This window comes from Carcharhinus amblyrhynchos, chromosome 6 (assembly GCF_965287045.1).
Source record: "Carcharhinus amblyrhynchos chromosome 6, sCarAmb.v2.hapA, whole genome shotgun sequence".
Taxonomy (NCBI): domain Eukaryota; kingdom Metazoa; phylum Chordata; class Chondrichthyes; order Carcharhiniformes; family Carcharhinidae; genus Carcharhinus; species Carcharhinus amblyrhynchos.
Window position 1 is genome coordinate 648,529 of NC_137329.1, and position 25,303 is coordinate 673,831.

At 45.0% G+C, this 25,303-nt stretch overlaps 1 protein-coding gene across 1 annotated transcript in view; it reads left to right on the top strand.

Annotated features, from left to right (window-relative positions):
* The window catches only part of nat10 (N-acetyltransferase 10), a 178,120-nt gene that overhangs the window by 149,688 nt on the left and 3,129 nt on the right, over positions 1–25,303 (top strand). Inside the window, exons 23-28 of the mRNA XM_080189838.1 lie at positions 5,838–5,948; positions 11,307–11,479; positions 14,412–14,531; positions 19,403–19,501; positions 21,288–21,361; positions 22,382–22,465. Of these exons, the coding sequence (XP_080045964.1) occupies positions 5,838–5,948; positions 11,307–11,479; positions 14,412–14,531; positions 19,403–19,501; positions 21,288–21,361; positions 22,382–22,465 (661 nt within the window). The remainder of the gene's footprint in view (positions 1–5,837; positions 5,949–11,306; positions 11,480–14,411; positions 14,532–19,402; positions 19,502–21,287; positions 21,362–22,381; positions 22,466–25,303) is intronic.

Genomic DNA, 25,303 nt, shown 5'->3' on the forward strand with positions numbered 1-25,303 from the left:
ATTGACAAAGAAGTTGATAAAGAAGGGTAGGAGAAGCTATGAAGCTGGGCTAGCACTTAATATAAAAAAGGATAGCAAGAGTTTTTATAAATATATAAAAAGGAAGAGGCTGGCTAGGGTGAACGTTGGTCCTTTAGAGGATGAGAAAGGGGACCTAGTGGTAGGGGATGGGGATATGGCTAAGGTATTGAATAACTTTTTTGTTTCTGTCTTCACGGAGGAGGACGTGAATAATTTGCCGGGTGTTAGCGATGGAAAGGTGGTAGGACTGGAGAGTCTTAATGACATTACTGTTACTAGAGAGGTGGTGCTCGACAGACTGGAGGGGCTGATTGTGGACAAGTCCCCAGGACCGGATGGAATGCATCCGAGGGTTCTGAAAGAAATGGCGGAGGTGATAGTGGATGCCTTGGTGGTTATTTTCCAGACGTCGCTGGATTCCGGGGAAGTGCCGGAAGATTGGAAAACGGCTAATGTTACGCCGTTGTTTAAGAAGGGTGCCAGGCAAAAGGCGGGGAATTATAGGCCGGTTAGTTTAACGTCTGTGGTAGGTAAAATGTTAGAATCCGTCATTAAGGAGGAAATTGCGAGGCATCTTGAAGGGAATTGCTTGATAGGGCAGACGCAGCACGGTTTCATTAAAGGGAAGTCGTGTCTGACAAATTTACTGGAGTTCTATGAGGATGTGTCTAGGGCAGTGGATAGAGGAGAGCTGGTGGATGTGGTCTTTCTGGATTTTCAGAAGGCGTTTGACAAGGTACCTCACAAGAGGTTATTGCAGAAGGTCAGGGGACATGGAGTTGGGGGTAGGGTGTTAGCGTGGATAGAGGATTGGTTGTCAAATAGGAGGCAGAGAGTGGGGGTCAATGGGTGCTATTCGGATTGGCGGTTGGTGACTAGTGGGGTGCCCCAGGGGTCGGTGCTGGGGCCTCAGCTATTTACCATTTATATAGATGATCTGGAGGAGGGAACCGAGTGCAGGGTGTCGAAATTTGCTGATGACACCAAGATTGGGGGAAAGGCAAATTGTGCGGAGGGTGTGGAGAGTCTGCAGAAGGATCTAGATAGGCTGGGCGAATGGGCCAGGAAATGGCAAATGGAATTTAATGTTGGCAAGTGTGAGGTGGTCCACTTTGGTAGGAAGAATGGTAGGAAGGACTATTACTTACGTGGCGAAAAACTGCAGCAGGCGACGGTGCAGAGGGACCTCGGGGTCCTTGTGCATGAGTCGCACAAACCCAGCTTGCAGGTGCAGCAGGTGGTCAGGAAGGCGAATGGGATGCTGGCCTTCATAGCGAGGGGGATTGAATATAAAAGTAGGGAGGTCTTGCTGCAGCTGTATAGGGCATTGGTGAGGCCTTAGCTGGAGTACTGTGTGCAGTTTTGGGCGCCGCACCTGCGCAAGGATATTTTGGCCCTGGAGGGAGTGCAGAGGAGGTTTACTAGGCTGATACCGGAGTTGAGGGGGTTGAGCTATGAGGAGAGGCTGAATAAACTAGGCTTGCACTCGTTAGAGTTTAGAAGAATGAGGGGAGATCTCATTGAGACGTATAAGATGATGAATGGGATGGATAGGATAGAGGTGGAGAGACTCTTCCCGCTCAAAAAAGACAGTAGGACTAGGGGGCACAGCCTCAAGGTAAAAGGGAGGCGGTTTAGAACGGAGTTGAGGAGGAACTTCTTCACTCAAAGGGTGGTGAATCACTGGAATTCTCTGCCCGTTGAAGTGGTGGAGGCTACCTCGCTAAATATTTTTAAGAAGCGGGTTGATGGGTTCTTGATAAGAGAGGGGATTAAGGGTTATGGGGAGAGGGCGGGAATGTGGAACTGAGCAGCGACAGATCAGCCATGATCTTATTGAATGGCGGGGCAGGCTCGAAGGGCTAGATGGCCTACTCCTGCTCCTATATCTTATGTTCTTATGTTTCATTCCATTCCATTCCCATCCTATTTATGTATTTGTCTAGTTGCCCCTTAAATGCTGCTAACGTGCCTGCTCCCACCCCCCATTCACCACCCTCTGTGTAAAAAAAAATTGCCTCGCATATCTCCTCTAAACTTTTCCCTATGCACCTTAAACCTCTGTCCCCTAGTACTTGACTTTTCTACTCTAGGAAAGAGCACCTGACTATCCATTCTGTCTATGCCACTCATAATCGTGTAAACCTCTATCACGTCGCCCCTCAACCTTCGTTATTCCAGTGACTACAAACCGAGTTTATACAAACTTTCCTCATAGTTAATACCCTCCAGACCAGTCAACATCCTGGTAAACTTCTTATGTACCTTCTCCAGAGCATCCACATCCTTTTGGTAGTGTGGCGACCAGAATTGTACACAGTATTCTAAATGAGGCCTAACTAAGGTTTTGTACAGCTGCAATATGACCTGCCAATTTTTAAACTCAATGCCCCGACCAATGAAGGCAAGTGTGCCGCATGCTTTCTTGACTACCTTATCCACCTGCGTTGCTGCTTTGTGATCAGTACCTAACAGGTATGTAAAAAAAACATAGAACAGTACAGGCCCTTCGGCCCTCAATGTTGTAACGAGCTATGTCCAAACCCAGGATCAAGCTCTTCCACTCCCTATCATTCTGGTGCGCTCCATGTGCCTATCCAGTAACCATTTGAAAGTTCCTAAAGTGTCCGACTCCACTATCACAGCAGGCAGTGTATTCCACACCCCAACCACTCTTTGAGTAAAGAATCTACCTTGGACGTCCCTCCTATATCTCCCACCATGAACCTTATAGTTATGCCCCCTAGTAACAGCTACATCCACCTGAGGAAATAATCTCTGCACGTCCACTCTATCAATCCCCCTCATCATCTTATAAACCTCTATTAAGTCGCCTCTCATCTTCCTCCGCTCTAAAGAGAAAAGCCCCAGCTCCCTCAACCTTTCCTCATAAGACCTACCCTCCAAACCAGGCAGCATCCTGGTAAATCTCCTCTGCACTCTCTCCAACGCTTCCACATCCTTCTTATAGTGAGGTGACCAGAACTGAACACAATATTCCAAATGTGGTCTCACCAAGGTCCTGTATAATTGCAGCATAACCCCACAGCTCTTAAACTCAAACCCCTCTTAATAAACGCTAACACACTATAAGCTTTCTTCATGGTTCTATCCACTAGAGTGGCAACCTTCAGAGATCTGTGGATACAAACCCCAAGATCTCTCTGTTCCTCCACATTCCTCAGAACCCTGCCATTGACTCTGTAATCTGCATTCAAGTTTGTCCTTCCAAAATGAATCACCTCGCACTTATCGGGGTTAAACTCCATCTGCCACTTGTTGGCCCAGCTCTGCATCCTATCAATGTCTCTTTGCAGCCTAGAAGAGCCCTCCACCTCATCCACTACTCCACCAATCTTGGTGCCGTCAGCAAATTTACTAATCCACCCTTCAGCCCCCTCTTCCAAGTCATTGATAAAAATCACAAATAGCAGAGGACCCAGCACTGATCCCTGTGGTACAACGCTGGTAACTGGCCTCCAGTCTGAAAATTTTCCTTCCACCACCACCCTCTGTCTTCTATGAGACAGCCAGTTATTTATCCAATCGGTCAAATTTCTTTCTATCCCACACCTCCTTATCGTCTTCATGAGCCTACCATGGGGAACCTTATCAAACACCTTACTAAAATCCATGTATACAACATCAACTACTCTACCTTCGTCTACACACTTAGTTATCTCCTAGTAGTTCCCCGTTTTCTCTTTACCTCCTTTCTCAAACAATGAGGTTACATTTGCCACTGATCATCATTTTAGTGAAAGATTTGACAAGATCCTTCATGGCAGGCTGGTGCAAAAGGTTAAATCTCACGGGATCAAAGGCGAACTAGCTAGATTGGCACAGAACTGGCTTGGCCATAGAAAACAGGGTAACAGTGGAAGGGTCTCTTTCTGATTGGAGGTCTGAGAGTAGTGGTGTTCTGCAGGGTTCTGTACTGGGACCTCTGCTGTTTGTGATTATATATAAATGATTTGGAAGAAGATGTAGCTGGTATGATCACAAAGATTGCAGCAGTTGCGGATAGCGATGAACATTGTCAGAGAACACAGCAGGATATAGATAGGCTGGAAAATTGGGCAGAGAAATGGCAGATGGGATTTAATCCAAATAAATGCGAAGTGATGCATTTTGGTAGATCTGATGTAGGGGGGAGCCTTACAATAAATGGCAGAACCATCAGGAGTATAGACACACAGAAGGACCTGGGTGTGCAAGTCCACAGATCCTTAAGGGTGGTAGCACAGGTGGAAAAGGTGGTGAAGAAAAGATGGTGCCTTTATTGGACGGGGCATGGAGTATAAAAGTTGGCGTATGATGTTGCAGTTATATAGAACATTGGTTAGGCCACATTTGGAATACTGCGTTTGGCTCTGGTTGCCACACTACCAGAAGGATGTGGAGGCTTCGGAGAGAGTGCAGAAAAGGTTTACCAGGATGTTGCCTGGTCTTCTCTATGAGGAGAGATTGGGTAAACTGGGGTTGTTCTTCCTAGAAAGATGGAGGTTGAGGGGTGACCTAATAGAAGTTTATAGGATTATGAAGGGCATAGATAGGGTGAACAGTTGGTAGCTTTTTCCCAGGTCAGAAATGACAAACACAAGGGGTCACAAGGTTAGAACCATGAAGAAAGCTTATAGTGTGTTAGCGTTTATTAAGAGGGGTTGGAGTTTAAGAGCCGTGGGGTTATGCTGCAACTATACCGGACGTTGGTGAGACCACATTTGGAATACTGTGTGCCGTCTTGCTCACCTCACTCAAGGTAAGGGGGGGGGGGCGAGGTTCAATACAGATACATGGTGGACATATTTTACACAGAGGGTGGTGGGGGCCTGGAATGCGCTACCAAGCAAGGTGGTTGAGGCAGACACACTAGGATCACTTAAGACTTATCTAGATAGCCACATGAACAGACTGGGAATAGAGAGATACAAACGAATTGTGCAAGCTTTGTTCTTTCCAATCTGCAGGAGCTATTCCAGAATTTTCAGAAATGACCACCAATGCATCCACTATCTCCACACCCACCTTTCAGCACTCTGAGATGTAGATCATCAGGTTCAGGGAATTTATTTAAGTTCTATTAATCACTCTCATTTTTTTTCACTAATAACATTTTTCAGATTTTCATTTACACTTGTCCCTTGAATCTCCATGAGAGAATATATTTTCAATACACTTTCTTAAAATATCAAAGGAATTTGACATCAATACTTTGTAGAAATATTGTGAAAGATGGCTGTTTTTTAAAATGTACAATCTGTTTACAAATTCATATTTTTGTTCATGGACAGTAACAACCAGGTACTTTAACAAAGGTCATTTGCATTCTCTAGCAGTGAAGAAAACAAAAATAATCCCAATGATTAAAGCTAATAAAAAAAAAATTGATCCAATTATAATGGGGTAAATAGCTTTTGAAAGAAAACAATAGTTAAGTTTTAAGAACATAAGAAATAGGAGCAGGAGTAGGCCATCTAGCCCTTCGAGCCTGCCCCGCCATTCAATAAGATCATGGCTGATCTGTTGTGGCTCAGTTCCACTTTCCCGCCCTCTCCCCATAACCCTTAATCCCCTCTCTTATCAAGAACCCATCAACCTGCTTCTTAAAAATATTTAGCGAGGCAGCCTCCACCACTTCAACGGGCAGAGAATTCCAGAAATTCACCACCCTTTGAGTGAAGAAGTTCCTCCTCAACTCCGTTCTAAACCGCACCCCTTTATCTTAAGTTTTAAATATTGACTTTAAGGAAAAATATTGTTGAAGTATTCTAGGTTGAATGTACAGATATGTGAATAAATCTATCTCTCCACAGATTTCCGAAGACGGTTTTTGTCTCTCTTGTCTTACCAGTTCAGTAGTTTCTCTCCCTCAGTGGCACTGAATATTCTCCAGAATAAAAACATGAAACAGGAATTGAAGCCAAGTAAGTGACAAGCTTATTTTCTAATTAAAGAACCTACAAAGTTCAGATTTTGTTGAAGTAAAAGTTTATTTCAGAGAGTGTGCAGCGACAGATTGACTCAACAGGATCATTGGCCAGCTGAAGACCTTGTGGTATATAATTACAGCAGTTGGGTAGTTGCAGAAACCTAGGAGTTGTCGACATTAGGGAAGGTACAAAATGTTAGACTAACATGACCTTAAAAACTTTAATGTGAACTAAGCCTCGGAGATGATGAGAAATTAAAATATAACATAAATGTTTTTGTCGCTCTGTCAGTGAGCCATATTATGTCACTTAAATGGTTCATTCGAATTTACTCAAGAAATTGATGGTGAAACAATGAGCTTATGTTCTTATGTAATTGACAGGAATTAGAGTTAGCTGTGTATTACTTTTCCATGTCTGTATGTGTGCATTACTTTGAACAGGTTTAGCTGATAGTATTTATGCAGGAAGGAACATCAATAATGATCACGCGATGGAATGAGCTAAGATTAATGTCGAGACAGAAGTATTTCTCTTTGGTGTGGTTAAAACACATTTGTTTAACTTTGTCCAGCCAGAGTCCACCTCCCAGGGGTTTCTATCCAGCCAGCCAATCAGCATTCTAAATACATGCAAATGGAAATGACAAATTCTGCAAAGTGCTGCTTCTCCAAACAAAGGCTGAATAGAGAAGGAAAGGAGAGAGTGCAGAATGTAGTGTTACAGTCATAGCTAGAGTGTAGAGAAAGATCAACTTAATGCAAGGTAGGTCCATTCAAAAGTCTGACAGCAGCAGGGAAGAAGCTGTTCTTGAGTCAGTTGGTACGTAACCTCAGACTTTCCCTGATGGAAGAAGGTGGAAGAGAGAATGTCCAGGGTGTGTGTGGTCCTTAATTATGCTGGCTGCTTTGCCGAGGCAGCGGGAAGTGTAGACAGAGTCAATGGATGGGAGGCTGGTTTTTATCCTCAAAAGATGTTGTAAACCCACTTAGCCAAATTGTTGGAAGTGGCTAATTGGCCTATAACTTGTCAATATTATGAGAGAACATAGAACACTACAGCACAAACAGGCCCTTCGGCCCACGAGTTGCGCTGATCACATCAACACCTACCAATCTATAGACCTATCTATAACCCCCAATCCCATAAAACCCCATATACTCATCCAGAAGTCTTTTAAAAGACCCCAGCGAGTTTGCCTCCACCATCACTGACGGCAGCCGATTCCATTCACTCACCACCCTCTGAGTGAAAAACTTACCCCTAACATCACTTCTGTACTTTCCTCCCCGCACCTTAAATCTGTGTCCTCTCATAGCGACCATTTCAACCCGGGGAAATAGCCTCTGAGAATCCACCCTATCCATTCCTCTCAACATTTTATAAACCTCTATCAGGTCGCCTCTCAACCTTCGTCTCTCCAGGGAAAAGAGTCCCAGCTCCCTCAACCTAACTTCATAAGGCATGCCTCCCAGTCCAGGCAACATCCTTGTAAATCTCCTCTGTACCCTTTCAATAGCTTCTACGTCTTTCCTATAGTGAGGCGACCAGAACTGCGCACAGTACTCCAAATGAGGCCTGACAAGGGTCTTATAAAATTGCAGCATTACCTCCCGACTCCTAAACTCAATCCCTTGATTAATGAAGGCCAGTACACCATACGCCTTCTTGACCACCTCTTCCACCTGCGAGGCCGATTTAAGAGTCCTGTGGACCCGGACCCCAAGATCCTTCTGCTCTTCAACACTACTAAGACTCCTGCCCTTGATAGTGTACTCGTTCATCCCGTTGGTTCTGCCAAAATGGACGACTACACATTTATCCGCGTTGAAGTCCATCTGCCATTTCTCCGCCCAGTCCTGCATCCTGTTTATGTCCTGCTGCAACTTTTGACATCCTTCCAGACCATCCACAACACCACCGACCTTCGTGTCATCAGCGAACTTACTTACCCATCCCTCCACTTCCTCATCCAGGTCATTTATGAAAATGACAAACAGCAAGGGTCCTAGAACAGATCCCTGGGGCACTCCACTGGTGACTGACCTCCATTCAGAAAAAGGCCCATCCACAACCACTCTCTGCCTTCTGCAGGCAAGCCAGTTCTTGATCCACAAGGCCAAAGGCCCTTGGATCCCATGCCCTCTCACCTTCTCAAGAAGTCTTGCATGGGGGACCTTATCAAACGCCTTGCTGAAGTCCATGTACACCACGTCCACTGCACTTCCTTCGTCAATGTGTTCAGTCACATTATCGAAGAACTCAACTAGGCTTGTAAGGCACGACCTGCCCTTGACAAATCCATGCTGACTATTTCTGATCATGTCAAACCTCTCCAAATGCTCGTAAATCTTGTCCCTCAGAAGCCTCTCCATCAGCTTACCAACCACTGAGGTCAGACTCACCGGTCGGTAATTTCCCGGGCAATCTCTGTTCCCTTTCTTGAAAATAGGAACTACATCCGCAATCCTCTAATCTTCCGGAACCTCTCCCATCTCCATTGACGACGCAAAGATCATCGCCAGGGGCTCTGCAATCACTTCCCTCGCCTCCCACGGTATCCTGGGGTACATCCCATCTGGTCCCAGCGACTTATCTATCTTGATAGAATTCAAAAGTTCTAACACATCCTCCTCTTTAATATCCACAAACTCAATCTTTTCCATCTGCTGCAAATCCGTAGCAAAATCTCCCAGATCAGCTTCCACCGTGAATACTGAGGCAAAGTACTCATTAAGCACCTCTGCCATTTCTTCCGGTTCCACACAGACCTTTCCCCCTTCACCTTTTATAGGTCCTATCCCTTCTCTTCTCATCCTTTTACCTTTCACATATTTATAGAAGGCCTTGGGATTCTCCTTAACCTTACCCGCCAAGGTCTTCTCATGACCCCTTCTGGCTCTCCTAATTTCCCTTTTAAGCTCCTTTCTACAGTCCTTATACTCCTCAAGATCCTTAACATCTCCTAGTTCCCTGAACCTTTTGTACACCTTCCTTTTCCTCCTGACTAGGTTCAACACAGCCTTCGTGCACCACGGTTCCCGCGACCTACCAAAACCCCCTTGTCTCATTGGAACGTTGTCGTGCAGAGCTCCAGACAAACATTCCTTGAATATCCGCCACCTTCCTTCGGTACTTTTCCCTAAGAACGCCTCCTTCCAGTTTATTTGTCCAAGTAACTTCCTGACTTCTTCGTATCTCCCCTTACTCCAGAAAGAGTTAACTACATTGGTTCTAGCTAATTACACAAACAGTCTTAAGCTTAGAGCAGTGCCTTTCAGTAAGCAGTGTCTCTTATCAGTGGCACTGCTGCCTCAAGTGCCAGGAACCCAAGTTCAATTCCAGCCTCAGGGTACAAGCTGTGTTGAGTTTGTATATTTTCCCCATGTCTGTGTGGGTTTCCTCCCACAGTCCAAAGATGTGCGGGTTAACGGGATTGGCCATGTTTGCGTGGGTTTTCTCCGGGTGCTCCGGTTTCCTCCCACACCCCAAAAACGTGCTTTTAGGCTGGTTGGTGTTAACAAATTATCCCTAAATTAGACCTCCCTCAATCTGGCACACACAAAATTCTCTAAATTTGCACCCTTTTATTGCGGAGTCCAAGAGGCGTAGACAAGAGTCGTAGGTAGAAGAAGGATTGGAATGAGGCGCTCACTGAATGTCAAAATGGGCAGCGCGGGCTTGTAGGGCCGAAGGGCCTGTTTCCTGTGCTGTGTTTGTTCTTTATTCTTTATGTAGTGATGGGAAAGCAACCTAATAAATTAGTTCTCTGTTTGAAGCTTGTTCATAAACCATGTGCATTATTTTGTTATTTTAATAGCGAGATAAAGCCTTCCCTTTCTGAAATTTGCTTATAGACCCTGTGACTGAGAAAACATTTAAATTCACACACAAAAGTTGGACACCCTTGGTATAAACTAGTCATAGAATCCGTACGGTGCAGAAGGAGGCCATTCGGTCCATCAATTCTGCACCAATTCTCCAGCAGAGCATCTTACCTAGCCATATTCCTGTAATTCCACATATTTATCCCATTAATCTCCCTAATTTTAAAATCTTGGTAAATTGATCCTTAGTGTCCCATGACTAATCCACCTGATCTGGAGTGTGGGAGGAAACCGGAGCACCCGGAGGAAACCAACGTAGACCAGGGAAGAACTAGTGCAAACTCCACATAGTCACCTGAGGTTGGGATCGAACCCAGGTTCCTGGCACTGCTAATTGTACAGCTGAGGAGAACTCTAGGGTATTTATTATTTGGGTTCCAAACAAGAGTCAAATTACACTCTCACCCTCTTTCTCTCTCCACTCATGCTGTTGGACCTGGGTTTATCCAGCACCTTGTTTTTATTACATAATGCCAGCATCTGCAGTAATTTGCCTTAATTCCCTGGTAAGTTAGAACATTGAGACTCCATTTATATTAACAAAGATAAAATGTTAAAAGTATCTTTTTTGTTTTTATTTAAATGATAAATATTTGGTATAATCTGTTACATTGAATATGTGGAGTTAGATTTTCGGAAGTTTACAGCTGGAATCCTGTTGGAATGTGCTTGATGGGCTGAATGCCATTTTCCTGTTACCAACAAAAGCAGGAAATGCTGAAAAATCTCAGCAGGTCTGACAGCCCCTGTGGAGAGAGAACAGAGCCAACATTTCAAGCCAGGGTGACCCTTCATCAGAGCTCAGATGAAGAGCATCTTGTACAGCCCAGCATAACATGCCCATCAGCTCAGTCAATCTAGGGAGATCAGCCGAAGCCAAAGTCATTGGCTGTCAAAAAGGAAGGAGTTTTCTACTGGCCTGGCCAATCCCTCAACTGAGGGCAGCAAAAAATGCTAGCTGTAATTTGTCTCTTTGTGATTATGGGATTTTGTAACAGTGACTGCGTGGCAAAAATAATTAATTAGATGTAAGCAACTGGAAAGTTCTGAGGATGGTGAACTAATACCTAAATGCATAATCTTTGTTTTGCTGCAATTATTAATGTCCTTGTGTAAACTGCATGATATGAAGTCCAAAGACGTGCGGGTCAGGTAGATTGACAATGCTAAATTGCCCCTTAGTCCCCCTGACACGAATAGGGTAAATACGTGGTATATATGTATATGGGGATAGGGGCTAGATGGGATTGTGGGTGGTGCAGACTTGATGGGCCGAATGGCCACCTGTACTGTACGGATTCTATGGTAATCTCAGTTGGTGTTCTGCACTGATGGCTTGTATTGATGCCAGAACTGAATTTTTAATAATTGAAATTGTACTGCTCTCTATCCCAAAAAGGCCTTTATATACTTCAAAGCGGCCTAAGTTTAAACTTTTTTACACCTCTTACATTTACCCTTTCAGAGTTGAGCAAGTCTGAGCTGGAAATGAAATTCACTCCCTATGACCTGAAGCGGTTGGAGATGTACTCAAGAAACATGGTGGACTACCACCTGATCATGGACATGATGCCCAGTATTTCTCAGCTTTACTTCTTGAACCAACTTAGTGACATCTCGTTATCTGTTGCACAATCTGTACGTATTCGAATCATTTTCAGCTTTTATATTGTGCGCAAGGTGGTGACAGAAAGATTTAAGCTTCTCCAGACAATATTACTTGACCATAACTTCCTGGTTCCGCGTTATCAGATTTGGGGGGGTACCCCAATGATGTGTTGGGGAATTCCCTTTGGAAATTCCCACGTAATTTGTTCAGAAGCGCTAACTTCACCTAGATAATTGTGCTGGACTGGAAACTATGTGACAAAGCAACTTGAAATCACTAACTTCAAATGCTTCTGCCAGTTTTACCTGATTAGAACATAGAACACTACAGCACAAACAGGCCCTTCGGCCCACGAGTTGCGCCGATCACATCAACACCTATCTATAACCCCCAATCCCATAAAACCCCATATACTCATCCCGAAGTCTTTTAAAAGACCCCAGCGAGTTCGCCTCCACCACCACTGACGACAGCCGATTCCATTCACTCACCACCCTCTGAGTGAAAAACTTACCCCTAACATCACTTCTGTACTTTCCTCCCCGCACCTTAAACCTGTGTCCTCTCGTAGCGACCATTTCAACCCGGGGAAATAGCGTCTGAGAATCCACCCTATCTATTCCTCTCAACATTTTATAAACCTCTATCAGGTCGCCTCTCAACCTTCGTCTCTCCAGGGAAAAGAGACCCAGTTCCCTCAACCTAACTTCATAAGGCATGCCTCCCAGTCCAGGCAACATCCTTGTAAATCTCCTCTGTACCCTCTCAATAGCTTCTACGTCTTTCCTGATTGTTACGCAGAAAGATTCAGAAGGACAAAAAGCACTTCTAACCCCAGAGTAACTATTTAAAAATCACAAACCGGTCCTGCACAGGATAATCCGCACATCCCCAACCCCTACTGACGGCCCCCAATCAAGCACAGATCCTGGCTCGGCCGACCACCAAACATCCCCTTCCACCTGGCCCAACTCTTCCATTCTTCTCCCTTTCTCCTGCTGTGGCTACGATATCCACATTGTTTCCCTTTAGTCACCTAAGTAAACACTTGCTTTTCAGGGTGGCATTGTGGTCACATTTGTAACAGTCACTTCTCTTGCCTCTCAGCACTAGGAACTCCGGTTCAATTCCAGCCTTGGGTCACTGTCTGTGTGGAGTTTGCACATTCTCCCCGTGTCTGCTTGGATTTCCTCCGGGTCCTGTGGTTTCCTCACATAGTCCAAAGATGTGTGGGTCAGGTTAGAACGTAATACAGAACAGCACAGTACAGGCCCTTTGGCCCTCAATGTTGTAACGAGCTATGTCCAAACCCAAGATCAAGCTATCCCACTCCCTATCATTCTGGAGTGCTCCATGTGCCTATCCAATAACCATTTGAAAGTTCCTAAAGTGTCCAACTCCACTATCACAGCAGGCAGTGTATTCCACACCCCAACCACTTTCCGAGTAAAGAATCTACCTCGGACATCCCTCCTATATCTCCCACCATGAACCTTATAGTTTTGTCCCCTAGTAACAGCTACATCCACCCAAGGAAATAGTCTCTGCACGTCCACTCTAGCAATCCCCTCATCATCTTATAAACTTCTATTAAGTCGCCTCTCATCCTCCGCCCTAAAGAGAAAAGCTCCAGCTCACTCAACCTTTCCTCATAAGACCTACCCTCCAAACCAGGCAGCATCCTGGTAAATCTCCTCTGCACTCTCTCCAATGCTTCCACATTCTTCTTATAGTGAGGTGACCAGAACTGAACACAATATTCCAAATGTGTTCTTACCAAAGTCCAGTGTAGTTATAGCATAACCCCACAGCTCTTAAACTCAAACCCCCTTGTTGATTGGCTGTGGTAAATTGACCCTGGTGTCGGGGATTTGCAGGGTAAATAGGTTACGGGTATAGGGTCTGGGTGGTATTGCTGTCGATACAGACAGAAACCGTAGAAAATTACAGCTCAGAAACAGGCCTTTTGGTTCTTCTTGTCTGTGCCAAACCATTTTTTGCCTTGACCTGCACTTGGACTTTGATGGGCTGAATGGCCTCCTTCTGTAAGGATTCCATGAAATTCTTACTGATTTGAGAATTTGCATTTCAGTATGTCTTCAGCCATCTGTCATTATCAACTCCCTATTTTGTTTTACCTCAATTTCATTTCTTCATCTTAGTTTTCTCTGTTTCTTAACAAATAGTTTTCCATTGTCTTTCGCCTTTCCAAAGCTCATCTCCATGGCAATGTGAATCACATGGGCCTCTTATCCAGGTAAAAGTGCTAATTAGCTATCTTCTAGACTTCAACTCCACAAAGGCTGATATTCCTAAAACCTCCTGTGAGAGAAGACTAACAGTTTACCCACAGTCAGCTTTTACCACTTCCTACAGGTGTGGATATCTCATGGCTTTGTATGAAGTCAACTGCCACATGCCCCCCCAAACACCTAACCCCTCCCCCCTCCTCCCCCCCATGCTTTTAACAACCAAGCCACCCAGGCTTCTTGAGCAGAATTCAGAGTTGGTCACGTGGAACGAGAGTCAAAAGATAATCTTACAAAATTCACATTTGTAACAGTCACTTTTCTTGAAGAGTATTCTGACTGATTTTTTATCTTCTCCTATTCATTAACTGTGGGATTCTGGAGCAGTTTTTGCTGCAAATAAATAAGCACAAGTTGGGGATCAAACCTGGATTTTGTTGGCCTTTATTGCACATTACACAATTGAATGGATGATCTTTTTCAGAGTATTTTAAATCTTGATTTTAATGGATATTTTATTTCATAAGTATTATTTTGGTACATATTCTAAATTAGCTGCTAAAAACATAGGAGCATCCACATTTCTACGTGAATTTGTGAAATACAGGCTTTAATTGAAGCTGTGTGAGAAAGAGCCATTTATCAAAGATTTATATTTTGTGCATTTATTGATGGAGCTGTAGTTTGATGAGTGCCTTTGTCATATTTGAAGGCACTGCTGTTGGGTGTTGGACTTCAGCACAAATCTGTCGATCAGCTTGAGAAAGAAATTGATCTTCCAAGCAGCCAGTTGATGGGTCTTTTCAACCGGTTAATCCGCAAAGTTGTCAAGGTAATTCTTTCTGTTTGATCACAAGAACTGAATCCTCTTAACACAACAAGATGTTAAAATAGACCAAATAGTTGCACCTAACTGATCTTGTTACATATTGGAGCATTGCGTGTATGTGAATTTGATAATTCCGAAATATAAATACTGAATGATGATTCGTATTAAGTTATAACTGCATTAAAATCTTAGTGTTGGCATGAGAGCTATAGACAAATTGGCTGCTGTGACTCCCAAAGCAATATTTGTTTGTGTTTCTCTTTCCTACAACAGTTGATTGGAAGAGAGATTTTCGTTACTTGTCTGTAGGTCAGTGAGTTGGGATGTACTGAAATTGGTGCACGAGATTTATTGGTATTTATTGAAATTACCCTGTCAGTTTGTTTAATTTGTTAACAGGTTATTTATGATGTGGGTGAGTAAAGCGACTTTTTCTTTTAGAAACTAACTTTATTTTTTAGTGGGTTTTTTTTTTGATTGTTTTTTTTTAAGTTTGACCCCGGAAGTAGTTGCGAGGGCACTCGGGTCGCGTTTTTTTTTCACCCGACTATAAATTAGACCGGAGGGGATTCCTGATACTCTACACAGGTAGAGTATCCCAGCCCTCCTCCCTCCTCTAACCTAAAAAAAAGAGAGAGAGAGAGGGGCTCTGTCTGAGAGCTGGTAAGACTGCTTTTGTTTTTGTGTGTGCTGTAAGGGCTTTGGCTCACAGGGCCAAGAGACAAGGTAAGTTGTAAGTATTTTTTTTACTTTTTCCTTTGGGTTGCTATAAGGGGTAAATATGAGTGTGAGACCTGTATGTTGTTGCCAATGCAACATGTGGGAGGTCTTGGAGGCTCCTGGCCTGCCAGACATCCACACCTGTGCTCGGTGTGTGGAGTTGCAGGCCCTACGAAACCAGGTTAAGGAGCTGCAAATGCAGCTCGAGGACCTTCGGCTAGTTAGGGAGAGTGAGGAGGTTATAGAAAGGAGCTACCAGCAGGTAGTCACACCAGGGCAACGGGATGAGGGCACTTGGGTTACCATTAGGAAGGGGAAAACACGGGTGATGGGGAGCACGCCGGTGGATGTCCCCCTTCAAAATAAGTACTCCGGCCTGAGTACTACTGGGGGGGACAGCTCATCTGAGGGAGGAAGCGATGGCCAGCTCTCTGGAGCTGAGCCAGTGAGCCAAAAAATCAAAAAGGGAAGCAGAAAGGTAGTGTTAATAGGGGACTCCACAGTGAGGGGGGCGGACAGGCGTTTTTGTGGACGTAGACGTGAGTCGCGGATGGTGGTTTGTCTCCCTGGGGCTGGGATCCGGGATGTCTCTGGGCGGGTCCCAGACATCCTGAAAGGGGAGGGTGAGGAACCGGAGGTAGTAGTACATATAGGTACTGCTGACGTAGGCAAGAAGAGGGAGGCACTTGTGAAAAAGGACTATAGGGAACTGGGTAGGCAGCTGAGGAAGAGAAAAGCAAAGGTAGTAATCTCAGGATTGCTGCCTGTGCCAAGGGAGAATGAGGGGAGAAATGAAATGAGGTGGAGGGTGAATGCGTGGCTGAGGGACTGGTGTAGAGGGCAGGGATTTCAGTTCCTAGATCACTGGGACCTCTTTAGGGGTAGGTGGGACCTCTATAGTAGGGACGGGTGGCACTTAAATACCAGGGGGACTAGTATCTTGGCGGGAAGACTGGCTAAGGCTACCGGGGGGACTTTAAACTAGAAAGGATGGGGGGAGGGAACTGTGTTGGGGAAACTGGGACGGAGGAGGTTCGCTCCCAGGTAGGGGAGGACCGCAGGCAGTATGGGAGGGAGGTTAGACAGGCGGTGGAGATGGGAAATGCCCAGACTGAGGGGCTGAAGTGTATATATTTTAATGCAAGGAGTATAGTGAATAAGGTAGATGAGCTTAGGGCGTGGATAGCTGTTTGGGATTGTGATGTGGTGGCCATTACGGAGACTTGGATGTCTCAGGGACAGGACTGGGTACTTCAGGTGCCAGGCTTCAGGTGCTTCAGGAAGGACAGGGAGGGTGGCAGAAGGGGTGGTGGCGTGGCACTGTTGATCAGGGATAGTGTCATGGCTACAGAGAAAGAGGATGTCGTGGAGGGATTGTCTACAGAATCTCTGTGGGTGGAAGTTAGGAACAGCAAAGGGTCAAAAACTTTGCTGGGTGTAATCTATAGGCCGCCCAATAGTGACAGGGAAGTTGAAGTGCAAATAGGGAAACAGATTCTGGAGAGATGTTTTAATAACAGAGTTGTCGTGATGGGAGACTTCAATTTCCCAAACATCGACTGGAATATCCCTAGGGTAAGGGGTATAGATGGGGAGGAGTTTGTTAGGTGTGTTCAGGAGGGTTTCCTGACGCAGTATGTGGACAAGCCTACGAGGGGAGAGGCTGTACTTGACCTGGTACTGGCGAATGAACCAGGGCAGGTGATGGACCTTTCGGTAGGAGAGCATCTTGGATATGGTGACCATAATTCTATCTCCTTCACAATTGCGTTGGAACGAGATAGGATCAGGCAGGCTAGGAAGGTGTTTGTCTGGGGTAAGGGGAGATACGAAGAAGTCAGGAAGTTACTTGGACAAATAAACTGTGGAAGGAGGCGTTCTTAGGGAAAAGTACCGAAGGAAGGTGGCAGATATTCAAGGAATGTGTGTCTGGAGCTCTGAATGACAACATTCCGATGAGACGAGGGGGTTTTGGTGGGTCGTGGGAACCGTGGTGCACAAAGGATGTGTTGAACCTAGTCAGGAAGAAAAGGAAGGTGTACAAGAGGTTCAGGGAATTAGGAGATGTTAAAGATCTTGAGGAGTATAAGGACTGTAGGAGGGAACTTAAAAGGGAAATTAGGAGAGCCAGAAGGGGTCATGAGAAGACCTTGGCGGGTAAGATTAAGGAGAATCCCAAGGCCTTCTATAAATATGTGAAAGGTAAAAGGATAAGAAGAGAAGGGATAGGACCTATAAAAGGTGAGGGGGGAAAGGTTTGTGTGGAACCAGAAGAAATGGCGGAGGTGCTTAACGAGTACTTCGCCTCAGTATTCACGGTGGAAGCCGATCTGGGAGATTTTGTTATGGATTTGCAGCAGATGGAAAGGATTGAGTACGTGAATATTAAGGAGGAGGATGTGTTGGAACTTTTGAATTCTATCAAGGTAGATAAGTCGCCGGGACCAGATGGGATGTACCCCAGGATACTGTGGGAGGCGAGGGAAGAGATTGCAGAGCCCCTGGCGATGATCTTTGCGTCGTCAATGGAGACGGGAGAGGTTCCAGAGGATTGGAGGATTGCGGATGTAGTTCCTATTTTTAAGAAAGGGAACAGAGATAGCCCGGGACATTACCGACCGGTGAGTCTGACCTCAGTGGTTGGTAAGCTGATGGAGAGGCTTCTGAGGGACAAGATTTACGAACATTTGGAGAGGTTTGACATGATCAGGAATAGTCAGCATGGATTTGTCAAGGGCAGGTCGTGCCTTACAAGCCTAGTTGAGTTCTTCGATAATGTGACTGAACACATTGACGAAGGAAGTGCCGTGGACGTAGTGTACATGGACTTCAGCAAGGCGTTTGATAAGGTCCTCCATGCAAGACTTCTTGAGAAGGTGAGAGGGCATGGGATCCAAGGGCCTTTGGCCTTGTGGATCCAGAACTGGCTTGCCTGCAGAAGGCAGAGAGTGGTTGTGGATGGGGCTTTTTCTGAATGGAGGTCAGTCACCAGCGGAGTGCCTCAAGGATCTGTTCTGGGACCCTTGTTGTTTGTCATTTTCATAAATGACCTGGATGAGGAAGTGGAGGGATGGGTAAGTAAGTTCGCTGATGACACGAAGGTCGGTGGTGTTGTGGATGATCTGGAAGGATGGCAAAAGCTGCAGCAGGACATAAACAGGATGCAGGACTGGGCGGAGAAGTGGCAGATGGACTTCAACGCGGATAAATGCGTAGTCGTCCATTTTGGCAGAACCAACGGGATGAACGAGTACACTATCAAGGGCAGAAGTCTGAGTAGTGTTGAGGAGCAGAAGGATCTTGGGGTCCGGGTCCACAGGACTCTTAAATCGGCCTCGCAGGTGGAGGATGTGGTCAAGAAGGCGTATGGTGTACTGGCCTTCATTAATCGAGGGATTGAGTTTAGGAGTCGGGAGGTAATGCTGGAACTTTATAAGACCCTTGTCAGGCCTCATTTAGAGTATTGTGCGCAGTTCTGGTCGCCTCACTATAGGAAAGATGTAGAAGCTATTGAAAGGGTGCAGAGGAGATTTACAAGGATGTTGCCTGGACTGGGAGGCATGCCTTATGAAGTTAGGTTGAGGGAGCTGGGACTCTTTTCCCTGGAGAGACGAAGGTTGAGAGGCGACCTGATAGAAGTTTACAAAATGTTGAGAGGAATGGATAGGGTGGACTCTCAGAGGCTATTTCCCCGGGTTGAAATGGTCGCTACGAGAGGACACAGATTTAAGGTGCGGGGAGGGAGGTTCAGAAGTGATGTTAGGGGTAAGTTTTTCACTCAGAGGGTGGTGAGTGAATGGAATCGGCTGCCGTCAGTGGTGGTGGAGGCGAACTCGCTGGGGTCTTTTAAAAGACTTCTGGATGAGTATATGGGGTTTAATGAGATTGAGGGTTATAGATAGGTCTGTAGGTTGGTAGGTGATGTGATCGGCGCAACTTGTGGGCCGAAGGGCCTGTTTGTGCTGTAGTGTTCTATGTTCTATGTTCTATGTCTGAATCTCTTTCCAATGTGCCGCCATAATTGGAAAGTATTCTATTAAAAAAAGTTGAAATAACAAACAAAATGACATTCATATTATACTTGAATTGTAGCTTCAATTAACCTTTGAGGAAAAAGTCATCATTCACTGTTTGTTTATGTATGTTTATGTCAGTTCTTTAATAACATCCTGGAAAAAGCAGTGGAGGAACAAATGATAATCGCAAAGGAGGTAGTCATGGAACCTACAGTCAAATCACTTTCTGAGGATCTGGTATGGATAACCCCTTTTGTTGTGTGATTAATTATCTAAGTAGGAAAGTGGCTGAAATTTAATGGCAGTAGCTTCATACCTGCAGTCAGCAAAACAAGTTGTATGTTTCTCAAACCTGCTTTTTTATCTAGTTGCAGAAACATCTGCATTTCCAATATATTCATTGCAGGATTTTCTGGACATTTGCAACTAGTTCTTGCAAAATCCTGTCTAATTCCTCATCTTCGCACAACATTTTGCAGAATGACTGCCTTCATCTTCACTTCAGAATATCTGCTTTCATTAGCAGCTTTTGAGTAATTGTCTTTGAGTGAGGTGACTGTATCCCGGTTGAAGAGTTATCCATCACTCTAGTTGCATCATCTCCTGCCTGGTTGGGGAACAGTTACCTGGATTCCCTCCAACAACAATGGTGTATGGTGACCTGTGAGTCAGCACAAAGGTGGGAAAGTGACTGTGTGAGGTGACTGAATGAATGTCCAGAAGAAGAAATCTTGCCCAGGGATTAATTAATCAATGACTGCATTAAAGAAATAATTTTAAACTGAATTTTAAAATTTTTTTATTCCAGAGAGATGAACATAAGAACATAAGAAATAGGAGCAGGAGTAGGCCATCTAGCCCTTCGAGCCTGCCCCGCCATTCAATAAGATCATGGCTGATCTGTCGTGGCTCAGTTCCACTTTCCCGCCCTCTCCCCATAACCCTTAATCCCCTCTCTTATCAAAAACCCATCAACCCGCGTCTTAAAAATATTTAGCGAGGCAGCCTCCACCACTTCAACGGGCAGAGAATTCCAGAGATTCACCACCCTTTGAGTGAAGAAGTTCCTCCTCAACTCCGTTCTAAACCGCCCCCCCTTTATCTTGAGGCTGTGTCCCCTAGTCCTACTGTCCTTTCTGAGCGGGAAGAGCCTCTCCACCTCTATCCTATCCATCCCATTCATCATCTTATACGTCTCAATGAGATCTCCCCTCATTCTTCTAAACTGTAACGAGTACAAGCCTAGTCTATTCAGCCTTTCCTCATAGCTCAACCCCCTCAACTCCGGCGTCAGCCTAGTAAACCTCCTCTGCACTCCCTCCAAGACCAAAATATCCTTGCGTAAGTACAGCGCCCAAAACTGCACACAGTACTCCAGCTGCGGCCTCACCAGTGCCCTATACAGCCACAGCAAGACCTCCCTACTTTTATAGTCAATCCCCCTCGCTATGAAGGCCAGCATCCCATTCGCCTTCCTGACCACCTGCTGCACTTGCAGGCTGGGTTTTTGCGACTCATGCACAAGGACCCCGAGGTCCCTCTGCACCGTCGCCTGCTGCAGTTTTTTGCCACGTAAGTAATAATCCTTCCTACATTATTCCTACCAAAGTGGACCACCTCGCACTTGCCAACATTAAATTCCATTTGCCAGTTCCTGGCCCATTCGCCCAGCCTATCTAGATCCTTCTGCAGACTCTCCACACCCTCCGCACAATTTGCCGTTCCACCAATCTTGGTGTCATCAGCAAATTTCGACACCCTACACTCGGTTCCCTCCTCCAGATCATCTATATAAATGGTAAATAACTGAGGCCCCAGCACCGACCCCTGGGGCACTCCACTAGTCACCATCCGCCAATCCGAATAGCACCCATTGACCCCTACTCTCTGCCTCCTATTTGACAACCAATCCTCTATCCACGCTAACACCTTAGAAAGATGATTACTAATGTTGCATCCTAGGTACAGAATGCTGCAGATACGACAATTTGTTCACAATAATTTGTTTTGTTTTTTAATGTAGGAGGAAGCAGCAAAGGAATTCCAAGAAAAACACAAACAGGAGGTTGAAAATTTAAAAGGAATGGATCTAACTCAGTAAGACATTGTTGATGAATTATACAACACAAGGTTTTCATTAGAATAATTAATGTTTACAGAGATTCTGAGAGGGATTCAGAATTATAGAGGGTTTTCATCAGGTAAGTAAAGGTAGAATTACTTTTATTGGACATTCTTTGGTAATTGAAGCATTTAGTGCAGGGGAGTCACAAATTGAACCATGGACAAGTTTGAGAGTTGTTATTACCCAGAAGGTTCATGGGACATTGAGTACTCCTCTTAAAACAGGAATGGAATCAGAATTTATTACAATACTTAAAAGAAATTTACAATCCATTACAATCCCTGTGGGATCTGGAACAGTGAATGGTAACAGACTATTTACTTTTGATAACATGAAAAAAAGAGGATATACAGCTTCTCAAGTCTGCTCTACCATTCAATAAGGTGGAGACTGATCCATTTCTACTCTACCATTCCATCACAACCCATATCCCTCAAGTTCTTTAGTGTCCAACAATCTTTTGTTCTCGCCCTTCAATATAATCAGCAACTGAGTGTCTGCATCCCTCCATAACTCCAATGATTCATAGAAACATAGAAATTAGAAGCAGGAGGAGGCCATTCAGCCCTCGAACCTGCTCCATCATTCATTTTGATCATTGCTTATTCACAAGCCTCTGAAGAAATTTCTGCCCATCTTAGTCCAAAATGGCAATCCATTATCCTGCAACCGTGATTCTTATCTGCAGCCAGATATCACAACCAAGCCAATTGTGTCGTTGCTCGGAGCAAAGATTACTGAGTAACAGGAGAGCGAAACCTGGCATATTTTCCATCCCTAAATACAGAGACATAAGGATTGGGAGCAGTTTAGAATTCAACAAAGAAAGACCAAGGGATTTCAGAAGGGGGGAAATAGAGATGAAAGTAAGCTTTCAGGCAACATAAAAACAGACTGTAATAGTTTCTGTAGGTATGTGAAGAGAAAGAGATTGATCAAAACAAGTGTAGGTCTCTGACAGTCAGAAACATTGTCACATTGTTTTGTTCTAGATATGTGATCCATGGAAATGAAGAAGAATGGAATGAAGTGTTGAAGACAGCAGGACAAAATGCCACAGTTGTCAGCATTCAGGGGTGAGGGATGTGCCTAAGTTATTTTTTGATTGATGGTTTTGTTTAGCATTACTGTGCTTATTGAATTAATTTGAGAAATTTGGACATGACCAAAAAGCACCTCAGAGATGAAATTTTGTGGAAGCAGTGTCGGGGACTCATTCCCAATCTGTATATGTACACTTTATAGAATGAGGGTATCGCTGACCAGGGCAACGTTTGTTGCCCATCCATAATTGCCTTTAAGAAGATGGTGGTAAGCTTCCTTCTTGAACCATTGCAGTCCACGTGGTGTAGGTACTCCCACAGTGTTGTAGGCCATTTCAGAGGGCATTTAAGAATCAACCACATTGCCATGGGTTTGCCCTCATTGTTCGTTGGAGCGAGCGAAAAGAAGGTTACACAGAGTAAAGGTAAGCAAATTGACTTTGTAAAGTTTTTCGCGGGCTTTTTGATGGTATTACAGCTTTAAAAATTAAACAGGAAGTGGGCCGCGGGGTTTTGTGGGAAGGGATTTTTTACCGCGCCAAGTATAAAAGGAGGGTTGCAGTAGACAGCGGGCAGCGTCGGGAGTGGGAAGCAGAGTGAGCTGTAAGGGCTTTGGATCACAGGACTTGGGTGAAAAGGGCAAGGTAAGTTTAAATTCTTTACTGGGTTTAGAATTCACTAGGAGACTGAGGTGGAGGGACATGTGATGTGCTGTTTCTGTATGATGTGGGAGCTGGTGGACCCCAAGGTACTTCCCAGTGACCGTGTCTGCGGTAAGTGCTGGTTGCTGCAAGAGCTCCAGCTCAAAGTAGATGAGCTGAACTCCCAGCTTCAGACACTGAGACTCATCAGGGAGGGGGAGTGTAACCTGGATAATGGGGTGCAAGAGAGATCCACACCCCCTAAACTGACTAACTCTGAGGGTCAGGAGCAAGAGGGTGCTGCTGGGGGGAGGAAGGACGAGAGGAAGGAGGAGGGTGTGAGGAGGAAGGGTGAGAGGAAGTTGGGGGGGGGTGGTGAGATCCAAAAGCCTCAGCCCCTGAATCTGCACAACAGGTTCTTGCTCCCAGTGTGGACAAGAACAAGGGCTGCAAGGTTGACGAGGAAGAAGGAAAGAGGAATGTCGTGGTAATTGGGGATTGTGTAATTAGGGCCATAGACACAGTCCTTTGCGACAAGGATAAAGAATATCGAAGGGTGTGTTGTCTGCCTGGTGCTCGGGTCCAGGATGTCACATCTGGGCTGCAGAGGAACCTGGAGTGGGAGGGTGAGAATCCGGTCGTTGTGGTTCATGTGGGTGCCAACAACATCGGCAAGATAGGAACTACGGATCTGCAGAGGGAGCATGATAACCTGGGAACCAAATTAAAAAGCAGAACCGACAGGGTGATTATCTCTGGATTACTGCCTGAACCACATGCAGATGGGCACAGGGTAAATAGGATTAAAGAGATGAATGGGTGGCTCAGGGATTGGTGTGGGAGGAATGGGTTTGAATTTATGGGGCATTGGCATCAGTATTGGGGCAGGTGGGACCTGTTCAGATGGGATGGTCTTGGTCTGAACCGTGCTGGGACCAGAGTCCTGGTGAATTGTATAACTAGGACTGTAGACAGGGCTTCAAACTAATTGGGTGGGGAGGTGCGTGCAGGGGTGGGAGAAATTACAAAATCTAAAGTAAAGGAGAGGGTAAATGTGCAGGTAAACGTTGATGATTTTCCACTAATAAAAGGAGTAGGGGGTATGAGAGAGGTTAGTAGCGTTTCTACAAATAAGGTCCAGATAAAGGCTGGGATGAAGACACTTTACCTGAATGCACAAAACATTCCGAACAAAGTGAATGAACTGATGGTGCAGATCAGCACAAATGGATATGATCTAGTGGCCATTATGGAAACGTGGTTTCAGGGTGACCGAGACTGGGAACTGAATGTCCAGGGGTATCAGGTGTTTAGGAAGGATAGATGGGAGGAAAAAGGGGGTGGGGTAGCTCTGTTAATTAAGGATAATATCAGGGCGGTAGTAAGGGAAGATATAGGCTCCAAAGAGCAAAACGTGGAATCGTTGTGGGTGGAGATAAGGAATAGTAATGGGAGGAAGACGCTGGTGGGTGTGGTCTATAGGCCCCCAAATAATAACTTTGAGGTGGGGCGGGCTATAAACAAGCAAATAAATGATGCGTGCAGAAACAGAACGGCGATAATTATGGGGGATTTCAATCTGCATATTGATTGGATGACCCAATTCAGACGCGGTGGGCTTGAGGAAGAGTTCTTGGATTGCTGTCGGGATAGTTTCCTTGAACAGTATGTGATGGAACCTACGAGGGAGCGAGCTATCTTAGATCTGGTGTTATGTAACGAGGCAGAATTAGGGATCTTCTTGTGAAGGATCCCCTTGGGACGAGTGATCATAGTATGGTTGAATTTCTGATGCAGATGGAGGATGAGAAAGTAGGGTCCTGAACCTGTGTCCTCTGTTTGAACAGAGGGGAGTACGATAGGATGAGAGAGGAATTGGCGAATGTAGATTGGGGACGCAGATTGGTTGGTAGGACGGCTGAGGAACAGTGGAGGATTTTTAAGGAGATCTTTTTCGGTACTCAGCAGAAATATATTCCAATGGTAAAGAAGGACTGTAGGAGAAGGGATAACCAGCCGTGGTTATCGAAGGAAATAAAGGAGAGTATTAAATTAAAAGCTGATGCGTTCAGAGTGGCTAAAAGTAGTGGGTGATTAGAAGATCGGGAAAAATTTAAAAATCAACAAAGAATGACTAAGAAAGTGATAAAGAAAGGAAAGATAGAGTATGAAGCTAAACTAGCTCTAAATATAAAAAATGATAGTAAAAGTTTTTACAAATATATAAAGA